Here is a 24,510-nt window from a genome sequence, read left to right on the forward strand (position 1 = left end):
CAGTATGTCAACACTGGTGTATTTTGGAAATGCAAATTAAATGCATTTTAATACAATTTGCATGACATACGACTTGAAAGCAACTGCTATATCTTAGAAGAGTTTTGCAGTAGCAGAATTCTTACTAAATGAGTCAAACTAACTGGCATGCTGTCCATGGTGCTAAAAGTGAAAGTATATTGTTCAACTGTTCTTTATGAATGGAAAGGAAAAATTAGAAAGAGAGACACAAAAAGACACAGAGGCGAAGCAAGATTACCCCAACTGACCTCTATAGGAGAGTCTGGTTCATCTAGGATGCTCTTTTCACTCTGTATCCGCTGCATCGTCCCTGTAGAACTGGGGTCCATTATCAGCACGTTCTGACTACCAGCTCTGCCGAACTTACAGTCACTCTTTCTGGAGTCAGTCGTCCTGCACACCTCGTAATTGTACACGTGTTGGAGAGTCCCTGTCCCCAAAGTGTCTGAGTAACGTGGTGGATAATATGGAATCACAGGGAGATTGGAGTGATACAGGATGCGAGACTGTCTCCATCTGTAGATTTTCACTGATATAATAACCACTAAACACGTGATGAAGAGGAAGGAAACTACAGCCAAAGCCAACACTAAGTAAAAAGTCAGATTGTCATTGTACTCCTTGTCGTGTGTAAAGTCAGTGAACTCCGACAGCACTTCAGGGAAGCTGTCCGCCACCGCCACGTTAACAATGACTGTAGCTGAACGAGAGGGCTGCCCGTTGTCCTCCACTATAACAGTCAGTCTTTGTTTCACAACATCTTTATCAGTGACTTGGCGGATAGTTCTTATTTCTCCATTCTGTAAGCCCACTTCAAACAGCGCCCTGTCTGTGGCTTTCTGCAGTTTATAGGAGAGCCAGGCATTCTGTCCAGAGTCCACATCAACAGCCACCACTTTAGTGACCAGATAGCCCACATCTGCTGAACGAGGCACCATTTCAGCCACCAGAGAGCCTCCAGTCTGGACTGGGTACAGAACCTGAGGAGGGTTGTCGTTCTGGTCCTGGATCAGTATTTTCACAGTCGCATTGCTACTGAGTGGAGGAGAGCCTCCATCCTGCGCTTTGACTACTATCTGAAGCTGTTTAATTTGCTCATAATCAAACGAACGAACCGCGGTAAGAACTCCAGTTTCAGAGTTTAAGGAAACATAATTAGAAACTGGACTACCACTGACTTGGGTATCCTCTAAAAGATACGAGATTCTGGCATTTTGATTCCAATCAGAGTCCCGCGCGCTGACAGCAAATATGGAAATTCCAGGGGCATTATTCTCTGTGATGTAAGCAGAATAGCTGTTTTTATCAAATAATGGTGCGTTGTCGTTTACGTCAGAGATTTTAAGATGCAATTTTGTTGAGCTGGAAAGAGGTGGAGACCCCAAATCGGTGGCTGTTATTGTTATATTATAATCTAATACGGATTCTCTATCAAAATGTTGATCTGAGATCAAATTGTAATAGTTTGTTAGAGATGATTCGATCTTAAAGGGGAGTTTGCCATCTATAGAACATTTTATTTGCCCATTATTGTCAGAATCTGCGTCTTTTATGTTCATTATAGCAATTGTTGTACCAGGAGGTGCATCTTCAGATACGGGGCTGGAAAATGACATAATATTTATAACTGGTGCATTGTCGTTGACATCAAAAACATCAACTATAACTTTACTTGTTCCGATTAAGCCACCCTGATCCTTTGCCTCGACTCTCACCTCATATTTTCTGTCTTTTTCATAATCTATCTGACCAGACACATAAACTGTGCCGGTGTTTTCATCAATAGTGAATATATTTCCTGCACTTCCTTTCGTCTTAGACAAACTGTAAGTAATGAGACCATTTGAACCACTGTCGGCGTCTGTAGCATTTACTGTAATGATACTGGAGCCTTTCGTTGTGTTTTCCATCACAGATGCTTTATACACCGATTGGTTAAAAACGGGAATATTATCATTGGCATCTAACACAGTGATATCTATATTTAGTGTTCCAGATCTCTGTGGTGTTCCTCCGTCAACTGCGATTAGTTTTAAGGACAGATGGGGATGTTGTTCTCTGTCTAAAGACCTCTGGAGCACAATCTCACAATATTTACTTCCATCTGGATTTGCATGTTGCTTCAAAATGAAATTGTCGTTTGGTGATAAAATATAATCTTGCAACGCGTTTTGCCCCACATCCAGATCATCTGCACTCTGCAGTGGAAACTGCACTCCAACTGCAGCTGATTCACTGATTTCAAAACTGATAGGTTTTTCTTTATTTGGGAAGACGGGAGCATGATCATTTATATCCAAAACCTCAACAGTTATTCTGTGCAGTTCCATCGGGTTTTCTAAAATCACCTCAAAGCTGAAGCTACACGGCGTTACGTCTCCACAAAGCTGCTCTCGGTCTATTCTCTCATTCACGACTAGAATCCCTTTGTCTGTCTTCAGCTCGGTGTAGTGAATGTTTTCTCCGGTCACGATACGGGCCCGCCCAGAACGGAGCCTTTTCAAATCCAAACCAAGGTCTTGCGCTACATTACCAATGAAAGAGCCTTTCTTCATCTCCTCTGGTATAGAATAACGAATCTGGCCACCTACCATGTTAACCACATGAAGCAGAAACATCAGCAGTCCTATTTGCCGTCGCATTCCATAAAAAAAAGACCATATTGAGCACATGTAGGTGAGAGATCCTCGAGTTGCCATCATGGCGACAAAGAATTTAAAAAAATCTGTATCCAGTTGATATGAGGGTAAAGCTGGTTCTGATATATCCGTTTGCTGTTTACAACTAAACACGTCTTCAATCTTTACATGCAAGTCTGCGAGACCACGGTCTCTCTTACGTGTGATAAACCTCGACAAAACACAGAGAGCCTTCTTCACTGTATAGTCAGTCGGGGGATGGTCTCAATGACGACAGAACACATAATATTTACTGACCAACAGCGTCCCTTAGAGTCTAAAAGGGGAACATGGAATAAGGCCCTTCATGCTCTAAAGCAGACACACTGAACACATCTTTACCTCGTGTGGAAATCACATCAAGTATTCACAAATTAAAACATATTCCAACGCAGAATATTGTATAAGACCAGATTCTGTTTAAAAGTAAGTGACCAAGGGACCTGTCAAAAATAAAGGAAATTAAATCTAATTCTCAAACAATTCGCCAGCCGTGAACTGCAAAGAATAATCAACTGATTTGAAATAGAATACATAAAATCGTTATTATTATAGAAATATATATGTTTAAACTCTAAAACCATATTAATGACTCGCTACAATGATTATTCAATGGTTTCCAAGGTATTATAAAGATAGATGTGGAAGTTAATCACTCACCTCTAACATACATTGATATCCAACAATTCTGCAGTACGACGACTTCAACTGTAATATGCAGTGCACATCTAGGAAGAAAGCTAGTCATTCCACTATTGTGAAGCCTTATGTTTTGGGTCCGGGTTCTGCATTATCCTAATGTTCCGCATTGATATATTTAATCATTTGCTGACTGTATGCTTACTTCATCTTTTCGAAGTACGTTTAATGCAAACCATAATAACAGCATCCATGCTTGCCAAGCGATTATATTGTTTAAAGAACTAAATAAGAACTTTGGCTGTAAAATTTGCACAGATATGTGGCGTTTGAAAATTATTAATGCAGCATTACCTTTCGAAAACTGAAAACCAAGCCATGTTTGAGCGTTTTTTTACTCTTGTCACATTATTACTCACTGTGAGCTCAGTTTCACTCTATCGGCAAGTCTGGCATCTCACATTAACAAGCACAACCATGGGCAGAAGTAGGAATAGCTCCTAAATGTTTTTTGAGCTGTATAACAAAGTTATCATGCCATAAAATATAAAAAGGAAAAACGTAAGTTAGATTTATTTGATAATTAATTAAAAAAAAAAAAAATAGAAAAACAATTGAATCAGATAATTTAATATTTCCCTAGAGGAACACATGTATATACAATGCATGATAAAAAAGAATTTTGGCGTTACATCATTCATACAAAGAATTACTTACATTTGTACAAACTTAACACCAGTGGTGGAATGTAAATAAGTACATTTACTGAAGTACTGTACTAAACTCCAAATGATTAACTTTAAGAACATTTTCTTGATGATACTTACAGACTTTTACTTAAGTAACATTTTCAATGTAGGACTTGAACTGTAACAGAGTATTTTTACAGTGTGGTATTAGTACTTTTAAGTAAAGGATCTGGATACTTCTTCCACCACTGTTTACCACTAGGCTGTGTTGTGTTTTGGTGATTAGGCTTGAATTTTAATCACATGACCATGACTCACCGGAAGCAACGTTTTGGATGTTTTTACAGCGGACAACATGTGGAATTTAATGCATTTTACAACTTCTTGGTCATGCAAATGGTTGGTTTTTTACATATTTTTTTAAAAGTTGGACATGTTCTATGTGAGTTTTTTTAGCCTCCTAGTGTTTTTTTGGCCTAACTTCGGAGCTGTTTTACATAATCTCTGAGAATTTTGGCGAGACAAAGTTCGTATGATATTCGTTCAAGAGCCAATGCTTTCTTAAGCTGTATATTTAAAAACTAACAGAAAGCAGCATTTCTGTCAGGCGAGGATGACTGAGACGCTGTCCATGGTGCTGAAAATGACTGCATTGAGTGCAACACTTTTTATCAATGCAACTTAATAAAGAAAGAGAACAAAGGGGTCTAAGAGACAAAGCTAAAATGATTGACTCACCTCTAGAGGAGAGTCTGGTTCATCCAGGATGCTCTTCTCACTCTGTATCCGCTGCATCGTCCCTGTAGACCTGGGGTCCATTATCAGCACGTTCTGACTACCAGCTCTGCCGAACTTACAGTCACTCTTTCTGGAGTCAGTCGTCCTGCACACCTCGTAATTGTACACGTGTTGGAGAGTCCCTGTCCCCAAAGTGTCTGAGTAACGTGGTGGATAATATGGAATCACAGGGAGATTGGAGTGATACAGGATGCGAGACTGTCTCCATCTGTAGATTTTCACTGATATAATAACCACTAAACACGTGATGAAGAGGAAGGAAACTACAGCCAAAGCCAACACTAAGTAAAAAGTCAGGTTGTCATTGTACTCCTTGTCGTGTGTAAAGTCAGTGAACTCAGACAGCACTTCAGGGAAGCTGTCCGCCACCGCCACGTTAACAATGACTGTAGCTGAACGAGAGGGCTGCCCGTTGTCCTCCACTATAACAGTCAGTCTTTGTTTCACAGCATCTTTATCAGTGACTTGGCGGATAGTTCTTATTTCTCCATTCTGTAAGCCCACTTCAAACAGCGCCCTGTCTGTGGCTTTCTGCAGTTTATAGGAGAGCCAGGCATTCTGTCCAGAGTCCACATCAACAGCCACCACTTTAGTGACCAGATAGCCCACATCTGCTGAACGAGGCACCATTTCAGCCACCAGAGAGCCACCAGTCTGGACTGGGTACAGAACCTGAGGAGGGTTGTCGTTCTGGTCCTGGATCAGTATTTTCACAGTCACATTGCTACTGAGTGGAGGAGAGCCTCCATCCTGCGCTTTGACTACTATCTGAAGCTGTTTCATTTGCTCATAATCAAAAGAACGAACCGCGGTAAGAACTCCAGTTTCAGAGTTTAAGGAAACATAATTAGAAACTGGACTACCACTGACTTGGCTATCCTCTAAAAGATACGAGATTCTGGCGTTTTGATTCCAATCAGAGTCCCGCGCGCTGACAGCAAATATGGAAATTCCAGGGGAATTATTCTCTGTGATGTAAGCAGAATAGCTGTTTTTATCAAATAAGGGTGCGTTGTCGTTTACGTCAGATATTTTAAGATCTAATTGTGTTGAGCTGGAAAGAGTTGGAGACCCCAAATCGGTGGCTATTATTGTTATATTAAATTCAGAGACGGATTCTCTATCAAAATGTTGATCTGAGATCAAATTGTAATAGTTTGTTAGAGATGACTCGATCTTAAAGGGAAGTTTGCCATCTATAGAACATTTTATTTGCCCATTTTTGTCAGAATCTGCATCTTTTATGTTTAAAATAGCAACAGTTGTACCAGGAAGAGCATCCTCCGATACGGGGCTAGAAAATGACATAATATTTATAACAGGTGCATTGTCGTTGACATCAACAACATCTAATATAATTTTACTGGTCCCAGTTAGGCCACCCTGATCCTTTGCCTCGACTCTCACCTCATATTTTCTGTCTTTTTCATAATCTATCTGACCAGACACAGAAACTGTGCCGGTGTTTTCATCAATAGTGAATATATTTCCTGCACTTCCTTTCGTTTTAGACAAACTGTAAGTAATGAGACCATTTGAACCACTGTCGGCGTCTGTAGCATTTACTGTAATGATGCTCGTGCCTTTCGTTGTGTTTTCCATCACAGATGCTTTATACACCGATTGGTTAAAAACGGGAGCATTGTCGTTGGCATCTAACACAGTGATATCTATATTTACTGTACCAGATCTCTGTGGTGTTCCTCCGTCAACTGCGACTAGTTTTAAGGACAGATGGGGATGTTTTTCTCTGTCTAAAGACCTCTGGAGAACCATTTCAACATATTTACCTCCATCTGGATTTGCATGTTGCTTCAAAATGAAATTGTCGTTTGGTGATAAAATATAATCTTGTAACGCGTTTTGCCCCACATCAAGATCATCTGCACTCTGCAGTGGAAACTGCACTCCAACTGCAGCTGATTCACTGATTTCAAACCCAATAGCAGTGTCTTTATTTGGGAAGACGGGAGCATGATCATTTATATCCAAAACCTCAACAGTTATTCTGTGCAGTTCCATCGGGTTTTCTAAAATCACCTCAAAACTGAAGCTACATGGCGTTACGTCTCCACAAAGCTGCTCTCGGTCTATTCTCTCATTCACGACTAGAATCCCTTTGTCTGTCTTCAGCTCGGTGTAGTGAATGTTTTCTCCGGTCACGATACGGGCCCGCCCAGAACGGAGCCTTTTCAAATCCAAACCAAGGTCTTGCGCTACATTACCAATAACAGAGCCTTTCTTCATCTCCTCTGGTATAGAATAACGAATCTGGCCACCTACCATGTTAACCACATGAAGCAGAAACATCAGCAGTCCTATTTGCTGTCGCAATCCATAAAACAATGGCCATCTTGAGGATAAGTAGGTGAGAGATCCTCGAGTTGCCATCATGACGACAAAGAATAAAAAAATAGTATCTGTATCCAGTCGATATGACGGTAAAGCTGGTTCTGATATATCCGTTTACTGGTTACATCTAAACACTTCTTCAATTTTTACATGCAAGTCTGCGAGACCATGTTCTCTTGTACGTGCCATAAACCTCGACAAAACACAGAGAGCCTTCTTCACTGTATAGTCAGTCGGGGATGGACTAAATGACGACATAACACAGAAAGTATTTTTGTTGACCAACAGCGTCCCTTAGAGTCTAAAAGGGGAACATGAAATGAGGCAAAACACAGCAGTACTGTAACACTATGAAATAGACTGATATAACTAACAGGTCTCTATTTTATAAATCACGTTGAGATCAAATTTCAAGACATTATTTGTAAGTTTAAGCAAATGTTAACATCTAAATAATTCACTAAAAAGTGGACGATGACTTGTAACAACGACCTGTCCAAAGTAAAATGAATGTTTTCGTTATTTAACTACAGCAATGCGTCTATACAACAATGCACTATCTTACAAGGTGCTGCAGAACATTACGTGTAATATAATAAATATGATGTCTACTATGCACTATTAATACTCAAAACTTCTGTGTAAGGATTTTTAAATAGTTAGATGCGTTGCCCAAAAGCTAAAGTGTGAATTCCACATACTGCAGCGAACGATTAGAATGTGGAGGTGTGACAGATATGTGTTGCCTTTAACATCAGATGTGACGGATCCGTGTTCTGTCTTTGGGGATTACTCAGCGGTGAGATTTTTATAGATTAATGGTGACAACAAACTCTAATCAACATTTACGAAGTGCTTTTAACAGCTCAATCTAAACCATGCTCTCACCATCCTTTAAACACGCGGAAATTAAATTAACAAAATGGAGACAGGAAAATAAAGTTGAGAGTATGACTGTTATTTAGGCATTATTAGAGCAAATTTAAGACACATTGTTTGTTTTCGGGATACGTTTTGACACCTGGGATATTTGCTCTCATGTTACACCGGAATTCCTATCAATTGATACAACACGACTGAGATGCTCTCCACGGTGCTGAAAGTGACGGTATAGCGAGCAACTATTTGTAAAAAAAATCCAATGACAAAACACAGAATAGACGAAGTAAATTGTTTAACTGACCTCTAGAGGAGAGTCTGGTTCATCCAGGATGTTCTTCTCACTCTGTATCCGCTGCATCGTCCCTGTAGAACTGGGGTCCATTATCAGCACGTTCTGACTACCAGCTCTGCCGAACTTACAGTCACTCTTTCTGGAGTCAGTCGTCCTGCACACCTCGTAATTGTACACGTGTTGGAGAGTCCCTGTCCCCAAAGTGTCTGAGTAACGTGGTGGATAATATGGAATCACAGGGAGATTGGAGTGATACAGGATGCGAGACTGTCTCCATCTGTAGATTTTCACTGATATAATAACCACTAGACACGTGATGAAGAGGAAGGAAACTACAGCCAAAGCCAACACTAAGTAAAAAGTCAGGTTGTCATTGTACTCCTTGTCGTGTGTAAAGTCAGTGAACTCAGACAGCACTTCAGGGAAGCTGTCCGCCACCGCCACGTTAACAATGACTGTAGCTGAACGAGAGGGCTGCCCGTTGTCCTCCACTATAACAGTCAGTCTTTGTTTCACAGCATCTTTATCAGTGACTTGGCGGATAGTTCTTATTTCTCCATTCTGTAAGCCCACTTCAAACAGCGCCCTGTCTGTGGCTTTCTGCAGTTTATAGGAGAGCCAGGCATTCTGTCCAGAGTCCACATCAACAGCCACCACTTTAGTGACCAGATAGCCCACATCTGCTGAACGAGGAACCATTTCAGCCACCAGAGAGCCTCCAGTCTGGACTGGGTACAGAACCTGAGGAGGGTTGTCGTTCTGGTCCTGGATCAGTATGTTAACTGTCACATTGCTACTAAGTGGAGGAGAGCCTCCATCCTGCGCTTTGATAACGAAAATCAGCTGTTTGATTTGCTCATAATCAAATGAGCGCACTGCGTGTATCACTCCAGTTTCTGAATTTATAGAAACAAATTCAGAAACTGGAGATCCACCGATATTACCATCTTCCAGAATATAAGATATCCGAGCGTTTTGGTTTTCATCAGGATCTTTAGTCCTCAGTGTGAGAACAGAAACGCCTGGAGAGTTATTCTCTGCAATAAACGCATTGTAAACACCTTGTGAAAACACCGGAGCATTATCGTTCACATCAGAGACCTTTAAATGAAAGGTTCTTTTTGTTGAGAGAGGAGGCATTCCTGCATCTGTCGCAACGACAGTGATGTTATATTCTGAAACAGTTTCACGATCTAATGCAGTATCTGTTACCAAGGTGTAGTAATTTCTTAAATTAGATTTAATCTTGAAAGGTAAATTTTGTTCAATCCTACAGTTTATTTGTCCGTTATCACCTGAATCCAAGTCTTTTACATTTATGATGCCAATGGTTGTACCAGAAGGGGAATCTTCTGGCAGAGGACTAGTGAATGACATGACGCTTATAGTAGGGGCGTTATCATTTACATCAGTTACTTCAATTATCACTTTACTTGAATCTGTCAACCCCCCCTGATCTTTTGCATCGATTCTAAGTTCGTACTTTTTGTCTTTTTCATAATCAACAGAACCTATTATCAAAATAATGCCAGTTGTTTTATCAATCATAAATACATTCCCGAGAACACTATTGAGATCTGAAAAATAATACGTTACAATACTATTTGACCCGAAATCTGCGTCACTAGCATTAACAGTGGTAACGTAGGTATCTCTGGGAGAGTTTTCCATTACTGCAGCTTTGTACACCGACTGATTAAAAACAGGCGCATTATCATTGGCATCAAGAACAGTGATATCTATATTTACTGTACCAGATCTCTGCGGAGTCCCACCGTCTATAGCTATGAGCTTTAGAGATAAATTAGGATTTGTCTCTCTGTCTAACGGCTTCTGAAGCACCATCTCTGCATATTTCTTTCCATCTACATTCGAGTTTTGTTTCAGAACAAAATTTTCATTCTCGGTCAAAACATATTCTCTGAGTCCATTGACACCCACATCTGGGTCTTCTGCACTTGTCAATGAAAAACGAGCGCCAGTATTAGCTGATTCGCTGATTTCAAAATGGATAGTATTTCTTTTGAATGTGGGCGAATGATCATTTATGTCTGTTATTTCAACTGTAATTTGATGTAACTCCATTGGGTTTTCTAGAATCACCTCGAAGCTGAAACTACACGGCGTCGCGTCTCCACAAATCTGCTCCCTGTCCATTCTCTCTTTCACGACTAAAATCCCTTTGTCTGTCTTCAGCTCAGTATACTGGATGCTCTCTCCAGTCACGATACGGGCCCGACCAGAACGAAGCCTTTTCAGATCCAAACCAAGGTCCTGTGCTACATTACCGATTAGGGAGCCTTTCTTCATCTCCTCTGGGATTGAATAACGGATATGTCCGCTGACCATGTGGTTGAAATAAAAAACAAAGAACAGAAGCTTCCAATTCTGTCCGCAGCCAAAGCGCCATTTTACGCACCGGGAGTAGGGTGTTATTCCACATGCCATAGCAAAACAAAATATGCTCAACAACGATCCACGCACAGTACGTATTCTTAAGAAGAAGAAAAATAACACTGAACGTACCTCTAAAGAAAAATTGTGTCAACTTTTCAGTTTACCGTATATATTTCAATGGAGATATCAATTAATACGTGTCTGTTTTCCTCGAATGCCAGCCCACAGTGCAGACTACCTCTTTTTCTCTCATAAGACACGGTGGTTAGGGAGGGGACTGTGTGGTAATTTTGTAGAGAATGTGTTGGATTGACCAACAGCGTCCCTTAGAGTTCAAAATCAGAAACACAATATAAAACTATTTCTGGAAATATTAAGTGGTTGATTAAATTTGATTGGTGGATAATCTAAATAATCAAAAAAAAAATGTAAACACAATCTTCCGCAAAAGAACAATTACCTCATAATACAAAATATTCTCACCCTGACGTTTAGTATTAAATTGTTCATATTAATTTAGATTATAAAAAATATATGCAGAAGTGTAAATACATAGAACATTACAATACATGTCACAAAAAAATAACAAAAAGCAACTACAACTTTATCACGACTCAGGAAGCTATGTTGAATGTTGCAGTGAAAGGAGCATTTTTGCCTGTCAGTAGAATAATTTTGATCACTTACAAACCATTTCCTTCAACAATCACGTGTGAATGAACACTAAAAGACTCTGTTGACCACTCACGCTGTGCAAGCACATTTAGAAACTAAAATATCTCAGTCCGCTTATCACTAACTGAGAAATGAGTATATGTTTAAGTTCTACATCAGTTTTCAGTGCTGCAACGTGAAATACTGTCCATGGTGCTGAAGAGGACGGTATAGAGTGAAGCACTTCACTAGCTAAACACAGAAGGAGAAATAACTGCACAGAGACAAATCTACATCATTGAACTAACCTCTAGAGGAGAGTCTGGTTCATCCAGGATGCTCTTTTCACTCTGTATCCGCTGCATCGTCCCTGTAGAACTGGGGTCCATTATCAGCACGTTCTGACTACCAGCTCTGCCGAACTTACAGTCACTCTTTCTGGAGTCAGTCGTCCTGCACACCTCGTAATTGTACACGTGTTGGAGAGTCCCTGTCCCCAAAGTGTCTGAGTAACGTGGTGGATAATATGGAATCACAGGGAGATTGGAGTGATACAGGATGCGAGACTGTCTCCATCTGTAGATTTTCACTGATATAATAACCACTAAACACGTAATGAAGAGGAAGGAAACTACAGCCAAAGCCAACACTAAGTAAAAAGTCAGGTTGTCATTGTACTCCTTGTCGTGTGTAAAGTCAGTGAACTCAGACAGCACTTCAGGGAAGCTGTCCGCCACCGCCACGTTAACAATGACTGTAGCTGAACGAGAGGGCTGCCCGTTGTCCTCCACTATAACAGTCAGTCTTTGTTTCACAACATCTTTATCAGTGACTTGGCGGATAGTTCTTATTTCTCCATTCTGTAAGCCCACTTCAAACAGCGCCCTGTCTGTGGCTTTCTGCAGTTTATAGGAGAGCCAGGCATTCTGTCCAGAGTCCACATCAACAGCCACCACTTTAGTGACCAGATAGCCCACATCTGCTGAACGAGGCACCATTTCAGCCACCAGAGAGCCACCAGTCTGGACTGGGTACAGAACCTGAGGAGGGTTGTCGTTCTGGTCCTGGATCAGTATTTTCACAGTCACATTGCTACTGAGTGGAGGAGAGCCTCCATCCTGCGCTTTGATAGTGATTCTAATCTGCTTGTTCTGCTCATAATCAAAAGAGCGCACTGCGTGTATCACTCCAGTTTCTGCATTTATAGACACATATTCAGACACTGGAGACCCGACAATCTCAGACTCTTCCAAAATATAGGAAACACGGGCATTCTGGTTTTCATCGGGATCTTTAGCATTAACACTTAGTATAGATACACCCGGATAGTTATTCTCTGCGATGAATGCACTATAACAGCTTCGTGGAAATACTGGAGCATTATCATTGACATCTGAGACCTTAAGATAAAATGTTCTTTTAGTTGAGAGGGGTGGCGATCCTGCGTCTGAGGCAATAACAGTGATGTTACATTCTGACATATTTTCACGATCTAATGCAGCATCAGTCATCAATGTATAATAATTTCTCACATTGGATTTAATTTTAAAAGGAACATTGCCTTCGATCGTGCACCTTACTTGTCCGTTTTCACCTGAATCAAGATCTTTCACATTAATTATGCCAATGGTGGTACCAGCAGGGGAATCTTCTGACACAGGACTCGTGAATGACATAACGTTAATGACCGGAGCATTATCATTTACATCGATTACCTCAATTTCAACTTTGCTAGAATCTGTCAGTCCGCCTTGATCTTTGGCTTCAACCCTGAACTCAATTTTTTTGTCTTCTTCAAAATCTATTTCCTTTGCCACATATATTCTTCCAGTAGCCTCATCTATATCGAACAAATCAGCTATCCCTGCTTTTGATTTTGAAAATGAATACGTTACTTGTCCGTTTAAACCGCTATCTATGTCACTTGCATTCACAGTAACAACATGAGAGCCTTTTGGTGCATTTTCAATCACCGTGGCCTTATACACAGACTGATTAAACACAGGGGCATTATCATTGACATCTAGAATGTTGACATCTATATTTACCGTACCCGATCTCTGTGGATTTCCGCCGTCCACAGCCAACAGTTTTAGAGACAGGCGTGGCTGTTCTTCTCTATCTAAGGGTTTCTGAAGCACCATTTCAGCATATTTACTGCCGTCCGGATTCACGTGTTGTTTCAAAACAAAATTGTCGTTCGGGGTTAAAATGTAATTCTGCAGACTGTTTTCCCCAACATCAGCATCATCCGCACTCTCTAAACCAAAACGGGAACCAAGCACAGCTGATTCGCTTATTTCAAATTTCAAGTGACTATTTTGAAAAGTAGGGGCGTTGTCGTTTACGTCCAATACCTCTATGGTTACAGGGTGCAACTCCATTGGTTTTTCCAATAAAATCTCAAAAGCAAAGCTACACGGTGTTACGTCTCCACAAAGCTGCTCTCGGTCTATTCTCTCATTCACAACCAACGTCCCTTTGTCTGTCTTCAGCTCCGTGTACTGGATGTTTTCTCCGGTCACGATACGGGCCCGACCAGAACGGAGCCTTTTCAAATCCAATCCAAGATCCTGTGCGACGTTACCAACAAGGGACCCTTTCTTCATCTCCTCTGGGATGGAATACCGGATCTGTGCCTTCGTTTGATTAAGAAAAATGAATTGAAAAATAAACAGATACACTGCCCCTTGCAATCGTCCAAACAATCGCCATCTTACTCCTCCGCGTCGAGGATTTTCTTTAAATGCCATGTGGAAACAGGGTTTTAGAGTAAATCGAACAATGAAATTAAGATGTCAACGCTCTGAAGAAAACATACATTACAGTTTAATTTAGATTAGCTTTAGAAATGTAAACCAACTGTGTCTCCGAAGAGCCCCAGCTAGTATGAAACAGATAATCTCCTCTTGTATGACGCAGTGACAGGGGAGGGGACAGCAATGCCTCACATTGCACGGTAAAATTGATTTACCAGGCAACAGCGTCACTTAGAGGCTAAAATATGAGACCGTATAACCAGCCATCCAACTCCACGAGTTTAGTGTTTCGGATATGTTCTATATTTATGGTATATTTGGCACGTGATTGCTCAATCTAATGCAAGGCAAGTCATTTTTCTTCATGAACTGAGAAAAAATAATCAATTCAGAGAAAGGGCTCTCTTTCATTGCCAGGAAACATCTACCTAGTATTTCAAAGCTCAGAAATTCAAAGCTATTTTTTTCTGTTGGCAAAATGATAAATGTGTAAGACGACGGGGCTGATGTCTCTATGAAAGATTTTTTTATGGCATGGATCCTATGGCAAATTAACATAAATGTATATTAATGTGCACTGTCCATGTTACTTTTTATGTTGAACTTTAAACCAAAAATAAATAAATGAAATGCTTCACAATCACTTAATATTATTACTAACTTTATTATTATGATTATGATTAGCATTATTGTTATTATTATTAGTCACAATATTGTGAAATTCAATTCAACCAGGGTCCATTTAAAGTTAACCCAGCGCAACGTCCTCAAATGACAACAGTATCTCGGTGGACAGCAACACTTCAGCACCATGGACAGCAACAGCTGCAGAACAGACCGTAAACACCATCCTGTGCAACACGGTTTTTATATGCCCACTATACAACTGCAATTAGTTGTATCAGTACAAACATATGAACGTGAACCCTCCCTCAACATTTCATAATGATCACAGATGTAAGAGCTGATATGATTTGAATAAAGTCCCACAGACCAACTTTCCAGAGTAGACATGTGAGATACTGCTAATGACTGCTCTCCATTCTGCAGAGTTTCAGTTCCAGCGTCATCCACACTAACCAACCTTTGACACATTGGCTGCACATACTTGTGCACACCTCAACTGCACAACTCTTTATTGTACATGTGTATAATATAATCACACATACTAGTACATAGATATATGCACACAACCATCGCCTAATTCAAATTAAGTGAAAAAGAAAAGAGCCAAAAAAACTAAAAACCTGTCGAAAAAGCCACTACATTGTTTATGTTTTCTCAGTATCTGTTTACATAGAAATTGCCATTGTCACCAACTTTAGATATCAATTGACTAAAAGTGGTAAGTAAGTAGTAAAGTGGGTTAGCCAGTGGTAATATTGTGCAGTGTGTTGGGAAGTGGTTCCCATTTATTACACAACTTCCCTGCAGGTCCTTTAAAAATGTAACAGCTGCAATAATCTTAAATGTGAGAGAAGAACTAATGTGTAAACTATGTTGAGAACGAATTGAGAACATACAACAACACAGAGTAAACGGCGCAGATACAGATAGAGAGATAGTCTTTTATCTACTGATTCAATCTGAGTGTTAAGTGCAGTGACCTACATTTGAGCATTGGACTCCCATCTTATGAAACCACTGCATAACATTCTGCACGTGATGATTGTGCATTATTCAGGCGATGACTGCACAGCAGTATCATTAATATGTATGGTTTAAAACCTTGGGTGGAATCACACAGCACACAAAAAAGAGCAATGCAGCTGCCTGTGTTACAAGACTGCTGCTTAAAATCTCAGTCTTGTATGAATCTGAATCAAAACACAGCATTTGGGAAGATATGTGTCTAACTAACATTCGTAGGTTTGCTAGCTAGGTTCTATACAGTTTGTGTGTGTGTGTGTGTGTGTGTGTGTGTGTGTGTGTGTGTGTGTGTGTGTGTGTGGTGAAAAATAGATACAGAGGAAAAGAGAGACTAAAGAATAGACATGGAAAAAGGGACGGAAGCTCATTTTGGATTAATATTCCTTCATATTGGTTGTGGCAGTTTGAGTATGGTGTTAATGAGACTGTAATACTAACATAACAGAGACCTGTGCGAGATTTAAAGAGAAAGGGAAATGAAAATCATCTTACCTGCTGGATCAAAATTGATGTTTTATTCAAGGAGTGCATCATGAAAAGAAAGTAGAAAAAAAGAAAACAGTTAGTATGAATTCTGATGAATTAAAAAACACAATTAATCAGGTTGTGTCACATTATTTTGCATTACACATATCCACAGTGAAATAAAGACTAATATAATGGTTTGGTCTTGTGAAATAACAGATACTGTGATATTGTGTAACTGAGAATGTCACCATGAACAAAGTGCTATAGGAAAACGTCCTGCCTTCAAGCAAGATACACTCAACTCAACTATGGCATACATTTAACAATTAGTTTGACTACAGATAGATGTCCAAAGTAATCCCTTTCATGAAGGAGTCTTTTTCAGACTTAATTAAATAAGAATATTTTGCTATTTTTGTAAATACAAATAAGATATTGACAACAAAGCTATAGCTTCAATCTGCTCAGCTCTGTTCTGCTCACTCCAAAAACATTGTTAGCAAACCAAAAATAGACTTGTGTTTTTCTCTTTTAATTTAGTCTTCAGAAGGTAACTGACTGTCAATTGGCAGCAGGTATCTTAGATGTGTTGAATTGCTGCCATAGAAAGACAGCTCTGCACCTCTAATGTAACCCGGGGTGGAGGAATACATTTTTAAATAACTTTTAGGCTTAAAGTTAGTCTATTTCTGAGCATTCAACTTGCATTACTCTATAGAGCTTCCTTTATTATTTACCAGCCTAACTTACCAGCCCTCATCTTGTGATGTTATTATTAACTTGGGTGAAATCACATTTTCAAATACAATGGCAGTTTATCATATCACTTAACCAAAGTAGAATTCAAGAATCATCTACTTGGGTTATTACATATAATTCAATTTTACAAAGTAATAAGAAAGTGAGTGGATTTTTTTTCCTGTGTTGTAAACAAACGCATGTTATAAAGAAGTGCAGCTTAAATGTGTTGGAAAAAATACCTACTCCTAGAATTACATACATAATGTGTCAGCTCCCTAGTTCATCCCCCTACTCTGTGCAAGATGTTTCTTTAAAACAAAACTGAAAACCCTGTGCTTGAAGCTGTTTAATTTACATACTTTTATCATTCAGAATCAGCTTCAATGGCGAGCTTTGGGGAAACAAACAAGGAATTTGACTCCGGTTAATTCTCTAATATTGTCAATGACACTGCTTAAAGCGGTGTTCTTGTGACCCAAATAATAACTAAAATTAAGCGCTGCTTTTTTTTTCCCTTTCTTCAATGACTGAAATCAGGAGCACAAATGAGCCTGCAGCTATAAGATGAAACAGCAACACATGAATTCACCTGGGAATTATTTTGATGGGCAAACCTCTCTGCTTTACAACCATGACACAAACAGCAGCAGTCCGGACCCCCCCCCCACACACATACACACACACACACACACACACAGGATTCTTTTTCTAATAAAATCAACATGACACACATGGAACACTGATGCTTCAGTTTACTCAACACTATGAGAGAGTGTATCTTTACTGTACCAGGGATTCTGCTTTGTGTGATCATATTTTGTAGGCTATCAATGTGAGCAAGCCATTTAAATGTTTATTAAAACACCTTTACTAGTACCAGTCCAACGTATTCTCATGAACGGGTTCGTATGATATCATACAAAAAGCTATTGACACTAAAACGTATTATATGAAAAGTAGGAGACCTCAGGTCACGTGACATCGGCTAGAGAGCTCCGTGCTACAGAGCGGCAGTCGCTAGCTGTTTAAGCCGCTACAGAGCTTCGTGCCGCCGACTACTGTGCTTCGCTCCGTCAGGTCAGCGGTAGTTGGTGGTTCAGTTACCCGAGAATAGGTGACTGTGAGCCGTGTACAGAGCACCGCGAGCTGCCGATGGTGGTGCTCTGTCAGGTCAGCGGTAGTTGGTGGTTCAGTTACCCCAAAATAGGTGCTTCGTCAGGCCAGCGGTAGTTGGTGGTCTTGTTACACCAGAATAGGTGACTGTGCGCTGGGTACAGAGCACCGCGAGCTGTCGGTCATTTCGGCAGAGATTAAGTTTAGGCAAGAAAAAGTGGCCGGACGGATTTAAGTTTAGGCACCAAAACGACTAGTTAAGTTTAGGAAAAGATTGTGGTATGTATTAAAACACTCCCAAGGAACACACCTTTCCTGGTTGAAAGTCTTTTATGTTCCTCGGGAAGCGAACTCCACTCCCTGGCTTGTAAATCCTGACAGCAGCAGTCAATGTGGTGCACACAGCCAAAAAAAACGTGTAAATCATACGAATTACACTGTTTAACTTTTCGTAGCTTTTCGAACGTATGGTTCATGAGAACAGGCTGATCAGTCACAACCTTCCAAGAAATAATGAACAGCTACAGGGTCTACATTTACAATCCGAAAGCAAACTTAGTACTGCATTGCCCTCACACAGTATGTGAATGATATCAGAGGCTGTACTACTGAATCCAACCAGAGGGGGAATAAAATGATCTCGTTTGATTTTTACTGTAGTATGCCTGAAACTTTGTTGATGCTAAAGAGGCATTAGAAGAGTCTAATTGAGAGTTGATTTAAAAAAACATTAAATATGGTTTAAGTCTAATAAATATCACCAAGAAACCAATACCAGTTTTCCTAAATGTTATGTTTAAATATGCAAATAACGGCATTATCTAAATAAATATGGGCTAATTTGCATAATGCCCATAACAGAAAAGTGACCATTGGATAAAGCCAGGTTCAAAATTCTTGTTTCATGTTGTTGTCAAAGGTTTTTACAGAAGTAATTCGGAACATTTTTATTTTTATCACACCGTAAATCACAAAATACTGGCAACAGCCATGTTTTCAGGAAAAAAATGTTCTATATATCTGGCTATGAATGATATATGAACAAACCCCTAAAAACCCTTCAGAATAGATAGGAATAAAACTGGAAAGTTTGGTGTATGCAAGTGCACAGAAGTGGAAATTTCTGGTTCACATGCATTGCAAAATTCCATAAATTAACATTTTTTGAGTTGTTGTTTTTCACTAGTCTGAAAGGAGACATGTTATGGAAGCAAATATCCCAAAATCTCAAAACCAGGACATGAAAAAGAGTTCTTTTGCCAGCTGTGTCAAAAAAAAGTTAGAAAATACCACTATTAGCCTACTATATGTCTATTGTTTAGTATGTTAGCAGTGTTGGAAGCAATGTGTAATAGCCTTATAAATAATATTAATTATATACCTTGTAAATAATATTAAGCAATGTTTTCGTAGTGTTGGCATTGAAGCACTACACTATACTAACTTACTGTCTACAGATTCAAATGCAATGGCTTTCACATTGTAAAAAAAAAAAAAAAATTATGTACAGGTATGAAAAATCCCATTCATTCCAACTGAATATTTCAAGTTAGCAGCATATGTGTATGATATCTAAGTGCATTACAACATTGCACTGTCTCCATTGCCAAGTCATTGGCAGGGTGCACGTTTTATTTTTCTTGTTAACTAAAGTTGCCTTGGATTTTTTTCATGATGACTTTCAGTTTTGGTTTTCGATATAAATGTCCTTCATGTCCTTGGACAAATTCTTGTACAAATTCTGTATAAAAGGTCATTAGGACAATACAGAGGTATAACACAATATTCTCTCCCAGTTTATTTTTTATCCGTATACACTCATAGTGTTTACATATTGTTCAATTTATAGCATGTAGTGCAAAGCTTGTAATATGTCTCTGTCACACAAGAAATCATGGTATTTTGTGAAAAAATAACATGGCATTATCAAAACGTGGCTGCAGTGTATTCCAAGTCAAAAAATGGAAAACAATAAAAGTGCAAAGGCTGTTTTTCCACAAAAACATTAACGGAAAAAATATAAAAAAAATTAAATCATGGTCAAAGCAAAATATTAACAGATAGTATTACAGTTCCTCAATTGTATTGTTCTACATTCGAGGAAGACAAGTCAGAAAGATCAACCATGCGAATAAAATACTACTAAGTAGTTACAGAATAACAATTAAAAGAGGCAGGCAAACAAAACAAGCCTTACTAAGTTAGAACAAACTGTCTGGTGCAAACTTTTTCAATCTGTGATTTTAAAAAAGGCAAACAAAACTGAATAGAAATATTCTTTTTTATGCTAATATGATACTATTTTAGAAAAGATTGGGTTACGATTACCGTCTATATTCATGGTCAGGTCGTGGTGGGATGAGGTTAAGGTTGTTAGCAAAACTCCAAGTAAATTACAAAACACACGGCATTGACAACATATTCAAGCACAAATACAATTCTAATATTGTAAACATAATATTTGGCAGTCAAAGGGACAACATTTAATTCACCTCACAGGGATCATTTTTACAATATATACACAATATGTTATGGCCGACTCTCATTTGACCACATAACAAGGATGCGATGCACCTGCCCTCACCTTCAGACCAGCTCTGTCTGTACTCGTGCGCCTTAGCGTATTTTTTTGATAGGCTGCACTTCTTTGCTTCAGTGTGTCAGTGTCTGTACTTGAACCGAAACGAAAATCGCCTCTCCACGACCCTGTGGTCAAGAAGGAATCATACCGGTCATCGTTCAGCAGGGTCCCACTACGGCTTAAGTCTGTAAAACTAGTGGGGCAGTAGGTCGTGGGGAAAACGGGGAGAGCAGTGGTTGAACGGTAAACATAACTACGCCTGCAGAGCTTAACATAAAACACTCCACTGATTAAAAGGATGAAAAGAGAGGAAACAGCTATCAGAGCGATAATCAAATAGAGCGTTAAGTTATCGCTGTGCTGTGACTCATCTGCAAACTCAAAGAGTTCGTTCAAAACAGGCAGCCCGTCACCAATCACTACGCTGACTGTAGCGGTGGCGGAGAGAGATTCGGGCCCGTTATCTGTTACTAAAACAACAACAGTTTGTTTCGGTTCGTCGTCCTCCATGAACGCACGCACCGTTCTGATTTCTCCTGTATGCAGACCGACCATAAACAGGTTAGGCCGCGTTGCTTTGATTATTCTGTAGGACAGCCAGGCGTTATGGCCAGAGTCAGCGTCCACAGCTACCACCTTAGTAACCAGGTAACCTCTAGGCGCTTCAACTGGCACCATATCCTCAGCAATAAACCCCGTGGTTTGGACAGGATATAAGACAACAGGTGCATTATCATTTTGGTCCTTAATAAAAGCGTTTACAGTGCAGGTGGTGGAGAGTGGAGGGTTGCCTCCATCTCGACCTGTCACCTTAATTTGAAAGTAAACGGACTGTTCGTAATCAAATAGGCGTGATGTGAAGAGCTCCCCTGTGTCTGAGTTGATGGTGAGGAAGGAGGACACTTCTGACTGTGTGTCCTTTGATATTTGGTATAGTATTTTAGCATTTGTTCCGTCGTCAATGTCCTCTGCTTTTACTTTCATCACAAACGTGCCAACGGGTTGGTTTTCTAAGATGTTGGCATTGTACTCGCTCTGCGTAAAACTCGGGGGATTATCATTTGTATCATTGACCTCGATTGTTATAACTTTTACACTAGAGAGCGAAGGGGAGCCCGCATCAGTGGCAGTGATCGTGATGTTATACTCGGGTTCAAGTTCTCTGTCTAGTATTCCGTCAGTCACTAACATGTAATAGTTTTTTACCTCTGATACAAATTTAAAAGGAACATTGTCTGGGATTGTACACGTGACGCGCCCACTGCTTCCAGTGTCCAGGTCATAAATATTAATCAGAGCAACCATAGTTCCTGGTTTAGAGTCTTCAGCCACATTAGCAGAGGCTGACTTTATTTCCATCATGGGTTTATTGTCATTTACGTCAATGACGTCAATTATAAGTTTACAGTGAGACGCCTGACCACCCCCATCTTTAGCCTGAACATCCAGCTCGTGCATACTAGCATCTTCATAGTCAATAGCACCTGCCACCCGAACTTCTCCACTCAAAGGGTTAATTTCAAAAAGTCCTCCCATCTTGTCTGACAGGTGACTGAATGAGTATGTTATCTCTCCATAAACACCTTCATCTGAGTCCGTGGCATTCAGCTTGGCTATGCCAGTCCCTATGGCAGAGTTCTCTGGCACAGAGGCTTTGTAAACTCGTTGGTTAAAAACTGGGACATTGTCATTGGCGTCCAAAACACGGATATGGATAGAAGCAGTTCCTGATCTGACCGGATTTCCCCCGTCGATTCCATTGATTTTCAGTATATGTTCAGCTTGTGCCTCCCGGTCCAAGGACTTTTTAAGAACTAGTTCCGGATAAGCATTGCTATTTATTTGGGTACTCATTTCCAGTGCAAAATGATCGTTCGGGCTCAGTTTATATTCACGGACTGAGTTGGTTCCGAGATCGGGGTCATGCGCACTCTCCAAGGGAAAGCGCCTCCCCAGAACTGTGGATTCGACTACATCTAGGTGTATCTCCCCTGCAGCGAACACTGGGCTGTTGTCATTTATATCTGCAATATCCAAAACTAAGCTGTATACTTGAAGAGGATCTTCAAGTAAAAGCTGGTACTGTAGGATGCAGACACTGGCTTGCGCGCAGAGCTCCTCTCGATCTATCCGTTGGCTGATCAAAAGATTGCCTGACGCAGTGTCCAGTTCACACAGCTGGCTAGTTCCTTCGGCTACAACACGGGTTCTACGAGCATCAAGCTCCGTCACTTTTAGCCCCAGATCCCGCGCTACATTCGCGATAACCGATCCCCGCTGCATCTCCTCTGGAAGGATGTAACGGACTTCTCCAAACGAAACACCAAAAAGGAGGCAAACCAATAAAAAATGCAGCCACCATTTTAAGTGTATTCGCTGGTCCATGATTAAACATGCTTTCAAAAACAGATGCACTGTTGCCATGATAGCTAAATCCTAAACATATACATCAAATATCGAACTAAAAATGCTGCTGCAGTCCAGCGGTCCCCTGCTTCTCTAGCTGAGTTAATCATGCTCTATTAGGGAAGCTGTCTGCTTGGATTCCTCTCTCTGTCCCAATTTCTCCACTGCTCGCTCTCCCGCTCTCTCTCTCTCTCTCTCTCTCTCTCTCTCTCTCTCTCTCTCTCTCTCTCTCTCTCTCGCTCTCTCTCTCCCTCACACACACACACACACACACACACACACACACACACAGTCTCTCTCCCTCATACACTCCCACACATACACAAACAGCATGCACAGCCCTCGGCTCTACTCCAGTTCCACTGGCACAGATAAGGTGAAACGCCATGAGTCAGACATTATAAAAGAGCGTCACCAAGAGACTGAGAGGATTATTGCAACAGTCGTATGCAATGAGACATATTACATTAGCTGATCTTTTAACATTATCTTGTACTGTGACCAACATAAGACCAGGGAAAAAGCAGGTTGTGGTAACTTACTATTATACAAGATGAACATTCATGTTTGAGGCAACAGGGGATAGACAAGCAACGCCTGAACAATGTAATCCAATAATGTACAATACTTTTCAAATCAATAGTATTTTGTAGATGTTACTTAATTAATCCCTGTGACATACTGATTTAATATTGCTCCAATGCATTACATTCCATTTAAGCTGTGTGGCAGATGGCAGTGGACTTCAGGGGAAGCACAAAACAAACAGCAATATGGTGTTCGGTAAACCTTCCAGTTTCTTGGATCTGCAATCTCCCAGGAGCTGAGGTTTGCCCAAAATACAGACTACAGTACAACAAAAAGGCCCTGCAGGTATAGTTACTTCATGATGTGCCATTGGATAAGTTCTACAGTGTAATTATTTGAGTTTGTGCTCTGCACAGTAATCACAGTCTGGTCTGTGTCCAAACATGACAGGAGCAACCAAGTCTAAATATCATTGAGGCCAAATGCCCAATGTCCACGACTTATTTCCCGAGTCAGGAAATGAGCAGGAAAAATCATTGCAAACTTCCACATTTTGAGCATTACTTGATTCAACTTATTCCCTCTTGTAGGTGCTAAAGAGCACTCTAGACCCAAACAACCTACACACAGTTTCTTTCCACACAGCATCACAATCACAGACCGTTAAATCAGCCATGTGAGGTCGACAAACCATTTCTGCGTAATTACACTGCAAAATTAAATTATCGTACTGTGCTGTATATTACAGTGCAACATGTGCAATAACATGAATGTAATATGCCCCCATTACCATCTGACAGTATAGATATACTCATCAAATAAATATATGCACATAAATAAAACTCTAAATGAAGAGTGACTG

At 40.2% G+C, this 24,510-nt stretch overlaps 5 protein-coding genes across 29 annotated transcripts in view; all 5 read right to left on the bottom strand.

Annotated features, from left to right (window-relative positions):
• Positions 1 to 24,510, bottom strand: part of LOC116052436 (protocadherin gamma-C5-like) — a 246,238-nt gene that overhangs the window by 149,062 nt on the left and 72,666 nt on the right. The gene's annotated exons all lie outside the window — the stretch shown is intronic.
• Positions 180 to 2,924, bottom strand: LOC116052443 (protocadherin beta-16-like). Its single transcript, XM_031303185.2, has one exon. It carries the CDS (start codon positions 2,721 to 2,723, stop codon positions 195 to 197), a length of 2,529 nt encoding a protein of 842 aa, XP_031159045.1. The 5' UTR covers positions 2,724 to 2,924; the 3' UTR covers positions 180 to 194.
• LOC116052448 (protocadherin beta-16-like) lies at positions 4,733 to 7,427 on the bottom strand. The gene has a single exon (XM_031303189.2). The coding sequence runs from the start codon at positions 7,217 to 7,219 to the stop codon at positions 4,748 to 4,750; it is 2,472 nt and encodes an 823-aa protein (XP_031159049.1). The 5' UTR covers positions 7,220 to 7,427; the 3' UTR covers positions 4,733 to 4,747.
• Positions 8,331 to 11,135, bottom strand: LOC116052457 (protocadherin gamma-A10-like). Its single transcript, XM_036002891.1, has one exon. The coding sequence runs from the start codon at positions 10,797 to 10,799 to the stop codon at positions 8,352 to 8,354; it is 2,448 nt and encodes an 815-aa protein (XP_035858784.1). The 5' UTR covers positions 10,800 to 11,135; the 3' UTR covers positions 8,331 to 8,351.
• Positions 11,306 to 23,286, bottom strand: LOC116052452 (protocadherin gamma-A2-like). The gene is made up of 2 exons (XM_031303191.2): positions 22,104 to 23,286; positions 11,306 to 13,117 (listed from the first exon to the last, which is right to left on the bottom strand). The coding sequence occupies exons 1-2, from the start codon at positions 23,136 to 23,138 to the stop codon at positions 11,693 to 11,695; spliced, it is 2,460 nt and encodes an 819-aa protein (XP_031159051.2). The 5' UTR covers positions 23,139 to 23,286; the 3' UTR covers positions 11,306 to 11,692.

This window comes from Sander lucioperca, chromosome 1 (assembly GCF_008315115.2).
Source record: "Sander lucioperca isolate FBNREF2018 chromosome 1, SLUC_FBN_1.2, whole genome shotgun sequence".
Classification (NCBI taxonomy): domain Eukaryota; kingdom Metazoa; phylum Chordata; class Actinopteri; order Perciformes; family Percidae; genus Sander; species Sander lucioperca.

What these genes read in the sequence shown, in the direction of transcription:
- LOC116052443 (XM_031303185.2), bottom strand. Translation starts at nt 2,723, where the DNA reads ATGATGGCAACTCGAGGATCTCTCACCTACATGTGCTCAATATGGTCT.
- LOC116052448 (XM_031303189.2), bottom strand. Translation starts at nt 7,219, where the DNA reads ATGATGGCAACTCGAGGATCTCTCACCTACTTATCCTCAAGATGGCCA.
- LOC116052457 (XM_036002891.1), bottom strand. Translation starts at nt 10,799, where the DNA reads ATGGCATGTGGAATAACACCCTACTCCCGGTGCGTAAAATGGCGCTTT.
- LOC116052452 (XM_031303191.2), bottom strand. Translation starts at nt 23,138, where the DNA reads ATGGCAACAGTGCATCTGTTTTTGAAAGCATGTTTAATCATGGACCAG. An exon ending in ACTGTAAACTTATAATTGAC is followed by an intron (nt 13,118 to 22,103) that starts GTCATTGACGTA and finishes GTTGAAATTGAG; the next exon opens with GTAATCGATGTAAATGATAA.